General features: G+C 30.1%; 2 protein-coding genes across 2 annotated transcripts in view; both read right to left on the minus strand.

Moving 5' to 3' along the window:
- Positions 1 to 1039, minus strand: part of LOC102676215 (odorant receptor 13a-like) — a 3930-nt gene extending 2891 nt beyond the window's left edge. Inside the window, exon 1 of the mRNA XM_031515432.1 lies at positions 700 to 1039. Coding sequence (XP_031371292.1) covers positions 700 to 894 — 195 coding nt within the window. The 5' untranslated portion in view covers positions 895 to 1039. The remainder of the gene's footprint in view (positions 1 to 699) is intronic.
- Positions 1040 to 2088: 1049 nt separating this feature from the next.
- On the minus strand, positions 2089 to 9070 carry LOC102676362. The gene is made up of 13 exons (XM_031515445.1): positions 8542 to 9070; positions 8046 to 8298; positions 7843 to 7946; positions 7106 to 7423; positions 6596 to 6871; positions 6124 to 6181; positions 5906 to 6015; positions 4970 to 5194; positions 4401 to 4653; positions 4183 to 4286; positions 3639 to 3968; positions 2677 to 2952; positions 2089 to 2231 (listed from the first exon to the last, which is right to left on the minus strand). Exons 1-13 carry the CDS (start codon positions 8734 to 8736, stop codon positions 2169 to 2171), a joined length of 2565 nt encoding a protein of 854 aa, XP_031371305.1. The 5' UTR covers positions 8737 to 9070; the 3' UTR covers positions 2089 to 2168.
- Positions 9071 to 9862: the final 792 nt, after the last annotated feature.

Below are 9862 nucleotides of genomic sequence, written 5' to 3' on the forward strand. Positions count from 1 at the left end.
TCTTTACAATTAAGATTTCATATGAAACAAAGTTCTATGCAGCATCTTTTTTTTCTTTATTTCTTAGAATGCATTGTACAATTTTCTGATTATGCTTATTTCTAATAATAATCCTCCTTTACAATTAAGATATTTCATATGAAATGAAGTTCTATGCAGCATCTTTTTTTTCTTTATTTCTTAGAATGCATTGTACAATTTTCTGATTATGCTTATTTCTAATAATAATCCTCCTTTACAATTAAGATATTTCATATGAAATGAAGTTCTATGCAGCATCTTTTTTTTTTCTATTTCCTAGAATGCATTGTACAATTTTCTGAATATGCTTATTTCTAATAATAATCCTCTTTTACAATCCTCTTTTAAGATATTTCATATGAAACAAAGTTCTATGCAGCATCTTTTTTTTCTTTATTTCTTAGAATGCAAAGAGGTTTGAACAAATTGAATGAACTATACGAACAATTTTTTTTCTTACACAGAATTTAATATATGTAATTTTTGATTCAAGATGTAAATTCTTGATTTAAGTAAATTTGTATTTGATTTAGAGAAGCATATCAAAACGAGTGTCTTTCATTTGCTTTTTTGAGAGATTTCTTGAGCGGAACTTTAGATTATTACATTACATAACAAAGCCTAATTAATTTTCACTAATAATATCGTCACAAAGAAGAAATTGAAATTTTAACTCACGCTAAAATTTCCCCAAGAGAAGTACAAATCCCTGGCCTCGGTGGTCGCAGCGAACAGTATCGCAAACAACGTGTAACTCATGGTAACGTTCCTTCGTCGTTCCTCCACGTAATTACTCGATGTCCAAAATCCAGCGATTTTCATGTAAAAAGCAGTGACAGTGATTGACAGATCTCTCACTTCCTTCGATTTCATCTCGAGTGTTTAATGACAGAGTTCTTCGATCTCTTATTTCAATCCCTCAATCCTCTGATCATCATCTATACCAACAGTGATTGACGTCTTATCGATCCAATGATCACTGCCCTTGCCTTTCATCCATCTCATAATTTTCTTTCACTTTTACTTTTCCAACGTCATTGTAATTACTATCCTCGGCGTGTGAAAAGAAAAGAGGAGGAGAGGATCGATGAATTATGCATTACGAATCTAAGGAATATTGAAACGTGATAACGTTGATAGTTCAGTGGATTTCGTTTTCGCTTGGAATCGTTCAAAGAATATTGTGCAGTGTAATTCTCGCGATTATATGTTGAAGAGTGATTTAAAAGTTCAAGTCAATCCTTAAATTTTACATGCAAATTGTGCAATTGAAATTGACGTATATATGATAATTTTTTTTAAGAGGATTAGCAAATTATTTTTCATGGATATCCTTGTTGGTTATTCGTTGCTTTAACATCGTGTGAACAATGTCAATACTCTTGATGAATCGAAAAATATATTAATTGTATGGTGTTTGTTGTTTTTGGAATTGATATTTTTGCAAATATTTTAAGTGAGTATAGAGTTTCTTATTTTAAATGATACGTACACGTAATTTTTTATTGAATTGAATTGTTTAAAAAAAAGTTATTATTTGGGAATTATTTTTCACTTATTTATTTATTTTACTTTTATTAATTCGATAATCGAGCAATTATTGAAACGAAAAGATATTACGTTCAAGGAATATATTTTCATATTTGCAATATGAACTTTATTATACTCAGTACTAATTATAAATATTTGATTGAAATATAACAAACTCAATGTATTACTACTGCTATAAATTATCAGTCTTGCTATCTCAATGAATTGAGTGACCATCAGGCATACGTGTTGATAAAGAATTAAATAAAATGAGAATAAAGATAATGATAAACGTGTAACAACAATAAAATGATTAAATATAATTATATTATTAAATTATACTCTTTTTCTTATTTTTATTGAATTTTGGAATGTAGTATAAAAAGAAAAATTCAAAGCTTTTCTTTCAATTTTAATAATTTAAAATTATTTTCAATAAAAATCCTGATGGCCACTTAATCTGCAATAATTAAATCTCTATAAATTGTCGTTAATATATAATTATACATCAATAATTTCAATATTAAATTTACTTGTGCTATCCAGAAAGATAGAAACGCAATAGGGGTAGATCAATAATTGTACAAATTCTTCTGTTATTAATTATGCAAATTTCATTACATATTTTCTAAGCTCGAGTGCTTTAGCAGGGTAAAATACGACATTGCCGTACTGAGAACCTGTAAAAGATTAAAAATAATTAGAAATTATTAATCATGTAAAAAAATAAATTGATAATGTAACAAGCTTTTCATCTCTTCATTTTATTTTACGAGAAAAGAGAAAAATATTTTATGATTAAGAATGAAAACAAATTTTAAATGTTATAATATATTTTTGAAAGATTAATTCTAAAGGTCAAATCAAATAGAAAAATTTCGGTTGAGGTTTATTTAAGTTAAGTTTCAGTTAGTTGAAGTGAGATGGAGATAGAAACTAGACGGAAACGCGACAAAGACGGAACGACCTCATTATATTCCTGTCTTTGTTTCATCCAAAGCAAATTTCGATTGTTTCTATCGTTAGAATCTTTTTTCCAAAGATTTTTACTAAATATGTTAACGTTATTATTTCGTTAATTATCGAGTTAATGTTTACATATTAACAATAATATTTGTACATTACCGCGGTAAAAGTTTCCAGAGAAACGGGGAAAAATTTGCCGGCCGTCAAACAACAAACTTTTTGCGATCTCATTATGACGATTATCAGATTTTTTCGTACGAGAATGCCAGCCTTACTCATTGGCAGATTTACCCAAGGCCCAGAGAATACCGCATTGCCCACGTTCACGCTTTGCCGTATCAAATTGTCGCAACTATACGTGAAGATCAAAAGTTGAAAGAAAGTGCCGCCCAAATTGAGCACCAAACTGGCTTTCTTCGAAGCTGGGGTGTCCGCCTGTACAAATTCGACGTATATAATTATTACCATAAGAGGATGAAAGAATATTTTCTTTTAAATCTTTTGGAAAAGAGATGAATTGAGATATAAAGTAAAATTTATCGACTGGCCTTCTTTTTCTTCTATAGAAGTGTGATATACGATTAGCAGATATTTATTATCATAATAAGAAGATAAGAAGATAAATAGAATAGGAGATAATATTTATTATTATAATAAGAAAGTGAAAAGATATTTTATTCTTTTTTGGAAAGGAGATAAATTGAGATATAAAGTAAAATTTATTGACCAAACTGATTCTTTGAAACAGGAATGTCTGCCTATAGAAATATGATGCACGATTAGTGGATATTTTGTTATTATATCAAGAAGTTTATTATAATAAAAAGATATTTTATTCTTTTGGAAAGGAGATAAATTGAAACATAAATTAAAATTTATTTGAAAATTTTGATTAATATGTGATAAAATCTTATGAATCGTTATTGCTTAAACGTGAAATAATTATAAAAAAATTATCTTTTTAATGAAATTAAATAATTTTTAATAATTTCTAATTATTTCTTTAAATAATTATACGTTTAAATATAAAAAGAATACTGTGTCAAAATCCACCCAAACTTGAAAATAATAATAAATTCCAAGTTACCGTAAAAAATAATATTCAAAATTGGCATACGAACAAGAAACAATTGAAATCCGACGAGGCATATCACCACGGCAAGAAACATTACTTGGCCAAGCACCATCACCGTGAATATATTTTCCAATCTTCTGCAATACTCGATGAGCGTTTGGTGTTGTCCCACGCAATCTTTCAACTTTTCATAGCAACAGTTCTCGTAACGTGATAATAATCTCGATGATTCCTGATTTTCATCCCTGATCGCGTCCTCCAAATTCTTCAATCTGTGTTGCAGTATGCGAAATTGGCCGGCAACGTGAAGATTCACGATGCATAGTAAATTGTCGAAACAGATGTAACACGTGGCCACGTGATACACGCAAAGTATCTGTATAAAAGGTTAAAATCATCCTCGGTTGGTCTAGACAAAATTTTTTAATCATTAATTGATTAAGCAATTGAAAAAATATAGTATATCGTTATTATACAGTTGATAATTGATATATTTAGTTATTTGGATATATTGCACTATTTATTAAATATTTATGTAAAAATAAATTGCAAATGGAGATAATGGAATAGAATGTAGATTGTATTCGTACTTGTACAATGAAAAGTACTTCAAAGTAAGGCGACAATCCTACGGGGAAATCGATCCACAAATTGAATGGCAGTGCTCTGTCAGATTCATTTTTCCCTATATTTTCTAGAGAAGTAAAAACACCGTTATTGTTATTATCACCCGTTTTTCTTCAAGCTATGTAAAAATCTACATTTATTGAAATATGTTTCAGAGATAGAATAATTGAAATATAAATACCTATAAGCGGAGTGACCATGTAGCCGGCGCAAGTGCCTTGGGCACAGAAGACGATAAGGACGATGGAAAAGTTGCATATTTTCTTGCACCCAGTGATGATTAATACTTCTTGTGGATCGTTGTAAAAACGCCAAAAATTCTTCTGAGTGTATGCGATCAGATCGAAGAACTCTATCTTGTGCGCGTACAAGACGCCGATTTTCAACAGCACGATGGCCACGTATAAAATATTGCAAGAGATAAAAACGCTGTTCTGAAATCATATTTCGGATGAAATAAAATCTGAAAACGAATATTTCGAAATAATAATTTTCTTGATTTTTTCTTTAATTTTTATTCTCAAGAAAATATTTATTAGATTTTGATGAAATTTCACAAACAGAATGTTAATGGGGATGTTAATTAATTCACAATATAAATCGACAATGAAATTCTATTTGCAAAAGTATTCGTAGTTTACAAACTTATTATAAATTGTGATTTCAACCTTTGTATTTGTTTCAGCAAATGAAAATAAAAAAAAGAGAATCATTTTCACGAAGATATTTTCAACGATACTCTTGACTCACGGAAAAATTTCCCCACGAGTAATATATGTCCCTGAACGCGATGCATATGCTGATAAATAGCGTTCCAACGGTGTAAATCAGTGCGAAATCTCTGCATCGTTGCTCGTTCCGATCCGCGGCCAACCACAATCCCACGATTTTCATCAGGAAACTGGTCCAAATTATCGAGACGTCTTTGCCTTGGGATCGTCGCATCGTTTGCGGATCGATCGAAGGGTACGTTGCCTTTTACTTTTCCCTTTTGAACCTTGTTCGATTTTTAACGAGACGTCACGCATCCGCGTTTTTTGACGGGTGTCGGTCTTCTTTCCAAGATGCCTATCTAATCACCCGCTTTCTCACACTTTACTTCAACGCTGCCAATTGCGGATGTCGACTTGCACGGCTGCATTATTCATGATTCGGGAGGGGAACATTCCCCTCCGGGCGACGATGAACGCAGGGAGGAATTGCGTTTATTAGTCGTTTATCTTATGTCCAAAGGGATGTGGCGTCCTTTCGAATTTTTAAGGCGATTAATGTTGAAAAGTTTCGAAGGGAGTCGAGTTTGAGTTTGTGTTTCTTGGAGGAATAATAATAATATAGATTCGATCTTTGTGCTACTTCGACAATTTTTATCATAAAGTTGAGAAATTTTAAATTTGAAAAGTTTTGTGATGTATAATTACATTTATCGAGAGGGTTTTAACGATTCAATTTTTATCGTCGAAATTTTGAAGAATCTTCTCTTTGCTTGATAATCAAATTTATCAAAATTTCGATGAAATTTCGAATCATGTGAAAAATGTCGAATCATTGTTTTAAGAGGAAAAGAAAAGTTGAAAATTAAATGTAGATGTATGTTGAGTAATAATTATCTTTTTCATTTCTGAATAAAATCTATATCGATTTAAAAGAAGTACAAAAAGAAAAAGGAAAGAAATTTAATAATTTGACGTATTGGATGATTGTCAGTTTATATGGATTCTTAAAAGGATTTAGAAAAATCGTTGAATCAATATTACGTTTGCCCCATGTGATATTTGAATCATATTTTATTTTTTCATCTAAGAAATACAAACACTAAAAGTACTAAAAGTACTAAAGTTTCTTAGCTAATATTAAAAAATTTTCATTTTATATAAATTTGTATACGTTTGTTCAATTTATTCAGCCCGTTTTCATGGACGATTCCCTCATTAAGGTGAAGTATGACATTGTGGAACTTACAAGCTACAAGAATAAATTTAAATATTATCAAAAATTGACGTTATTAGTATAATTACTTGATTAATTTTTATTTAAAAATTATATGTATTTATTTTTCTCCGCGTAAAATGCAATAAAAAAAAATTCTGAACTTATTAAAAAAATTTTGATTAATAATAAAGATATATCTCACACGATCTCTTTTAATGCAATGATCCTTCTTTTTCACGAATGAAAAATATTAAAATTTTTTCACGGGCTAAACTCTTACTCTTTAGAAAATATAAAATACCAATTTTCTAAATATAAATCATTTCTATTCGTTATATTTCCATTTCCAAAATTATTAAAAAAAATTTCCTAATTTTATATCACATCATATTTAATATTTTTAATATTTTAAACGAGAAAGAAGTGACGTTAAAGGAGATTGCATACCGCAGTAGACGTTTCCAAAGACATCGGAAAGAAACCACCTGCGGAGAGGTAACACGGCCGCATAGACTTCATCATTATCATCCTTATATCTTTTCGCAGCATTCTTCCAGTCTCGTTCATTGGCAACGTCGTCCACCAGCCTGAATACCCGGCCAACCCGACGTTTCCACTTTCTTCTATCAGACCGTGGCAAATATACGTGAAGAAAATTATATGGATGAAACTACCGATCATGTGACAAATGAAGATGAGCCTCTTCAACGTAGGTATGTCTGCCTGTAAAATTATTTAAAATTAATATACGAATATTAACGTATTCATGGGAACATTTTGTGAACAACGAATGATATTAAAAATATATCCATATATAACACGAATAAAAAATTATCTTTGTTGTAAATAAAATTATTTATAATATTTTAAGATGTTTTCTCACGTGAATTACTAAATTATTAAAAATATTAATCACGATCACAAAGAAGATAAAAATATTAGGGTTTGAACACGTACCAAAAGTATCTCGTACGTATCGAAACACATGAGCAAGCTAAACACCACCACGTGGCTGAGGATCGGAAACGTGAAAACCTGCTCGAGTTTATTGCAAAATTCGATCAACGATTGATGTCTTCGAATGCACTTTTTCAAAGCTACGTGACACTGCTTCGTATAAGCTGTGACGTTCGTTGTTTGTTCATCGATGTCCGACCAGATCTTTAATAATTCCTGCTGCATCATGCGAAATTGGTAGAGGGCGTGCAGGTTCAGTATGCATAGGAAGAAGTCGCTGCACACGTACGCGATGCCAATTTGTTCTACGGCCAATAACTGTGCGAATATTATTTCTTAACCTGTCAAGTGTGCAATAATCATCGCTGGAACAATTATATATGTGAATATAGAATCTTCATTATTCGAATATTTTGCACATTATATCTTGATATACATTGACAGCGATGAAAGCAGAATTTAACCTTAAATTCTTTCGTTTGATAAAAAAGAAAATGAAAATCATTTGCATTTCTTAATAAAAGAAGTTTAAAAATATGGATGCTATTCACCGAAACATTATTTATCTCGTTAACATATAAATAAATTTAATATTTGTTAATTTTGGAATCCAAAAAAGAAAAAAAAATAGGATGATTATTATAATTTAAAATAAAGATATATCTGAAATATTATTTCTGATATAAATTTTATTTTTATGTGAAGAACATGACAATGTAAATGAAGATATACAATACCTGGATGACGAACATTATTTCGTAATACGGTGTCACGCTTAAAGGAAGATCGACCCACATTTTGAATGGAAGTATCCTATCCGATTTATTCTTCCCTATATTTTCTGAAACATAATTTTTCTCTTCTTTTGTACTCTTCTATATATTTATTTTTTCTGGAAAATGGATTCCTCGATTCACGATACAATTACGAATCGACTTACCATAAATTGGTGTAATTATGTAGAAAGCCAACGAGGATTGAGTAATCATGCTCACAACTATGATCCACAGTCTGCAAAATTTCTGACACTTTCCGAAAAGTATCTTCTCGTCGTAATCGTAATCCAAACGCCAGAAATGTTTCTGGGCGTATGAAACTATACGCGAGAATTCCATTCTGAAAAAGCTTATTACGAAGCACTTGAATAATCCCAATAATATGCACATTATGTTACAAGTCAGAAAGACGCAATGCTGCAAAAAAGTAATTTAATATTTCAATATTTTTATAAACGCACGAGGTTCAAATCTTTAGCGTAATGTAAAAACGACGAATCGTTGCATATTAAAAATTAATTGTAAATAAATTTAATCTATCGAATATTTTTCAAGATTATTCGAAAAAAAAAATGATCTCGTATTTAAGCAATTGAATTATTGAATTAATAACCCATTCGATATTTCAAGTTTATAAATGAACTCGTGTTTCAAACTCACAGCCAAATTATCCAAATTGTGATAAATATCCACTGCATTCACGTATATACCGTAAATCAGGGCAGCGAATGTGTAGAACGCAGCAAACTTCCTCTGACGTTCCTCAGCGTTGTTTCCAATCACCCATATACCAGCCGATTTCAACAGGAACTGCGACACTTTGAGCGACACATCGGTGTACCCTTCCTTGTGCATGATTCGTCTTCTTCTATTTTTATTCTTTATTATTATTTTTTTTCCCCTTTCAACTCTTAAATCACACAACCCTTGGTTGATGAGAGTCGAAAGAAAGAGAGAAAAGTGTGACTGATCGGCTCAAAGTGATATCACTTTGATCTATCGAGACACTCGATCATTTCGCGGATGGATACGTGTCTTTCTTAAAGCGAAAATTTTCGCGTGAAATAGAAATGATATGGATGGACGAAATATAAGATATATCGTTGTGTATTATGCATGGCGCAAAAAAGGGGCCAAAGTGATTGTCACATCCTGAATGTACAACCGGCAATTTTCCACGTATCGATTATTTTTGGCGTATCATTCCGCGAAGATAAAGGCATAGCTCTTTCACTCTCGATGGTGGATATATATCTTATATCGAGAAGCAATTCGTGCAAAGATGTTTTGTTCTTAAAAATTTTCAGATATTATTTATTATCGTAATAGAAAATACGTGTAAAGTGGAAGAAAGTGTTGTAAATATGTCAACGTGTTGATAATTAAAAAATTCTATGATTATTTCAAGGATTTTTATTATTTGATAAATTGTGATTTTTTTTATTCACATAATTATATTATATTATTCGTGCAAAATATTTTATTTCAGGAATACTGTAGTCTTCAGGATAACTCTAATTGTTGGATTCAAATATAATAATAATAGATGAAAAATGACATGAAAATTATGGAAATGAATATTTATAATATTTTGAAGTTTCAATATACGAGAAAGGTACGTAATATTTTTATTAAGATTCATAATTTCATTAGTAAAAAAAAATCTAATTACATAAATTAAAATTATTTAATTCTGGATTGGCATGCTAGAATCTTTTATAACATTAACATTAGATTTTCATTTTTGTTGATGTGTCGCAAATATATAAAATTTGCAGTATAAAAAAATGCAGTATTGCACTTTTTGAATTATATGTTAAATATAAATATACAAATCAATTTCCCTAATTTCCTTAATAGAATTTCTCAAAGCACTATTTATAACTCGATTAACACAGATATTAAAATAATCTCAAGTACGAAAAATCTCAAAAAAAAAAAAAAAAAAAAAAAAAAAAAAAAAAAAAAAAAAAATTAAAAA

Source organism: Apis dorsata, unplaced genomic scaffold, assembly GCF_000469605.1.
Source record: "Apis dorsata unplaced genomic scaffold, Apis dorsata 1.3 scaffold_69, whole genome shotgun sequence".
In the NCBI taxonomy this organism is placed as follows: domain Eukaryota; kingdom Metazoa; phylum Arthropoda; class Insecta; order Hymenoptera; family Apidae; genus Apis; species Apis dorsata.

Excerpts from the sequence above, each read along its gene's own strand:
- LOC102676362 (XM_031515445.1), bottom strand. The coding sequence starts at position 8,736 with ATGCACAAGGAAGGGTACACCGATGTGTCGCTCAAAGTGTCGCAGTTC. Across the intron at positions 6,016-6,123 it reads GGAATCGTCCATGAAAACGG|ATGAAAAAATAAAATATGAT; the intron begins GCTGAATAAATT and ends TGTATTTCTTAG. Across the intron at positions 4,654-4,969 it reads ACTCGTGGGGAAATTTTTCC|AACAGCGTTTTTATCTCTTG; the intron begins GTGAGTCAAGAG and ends ATATGATTTCAG.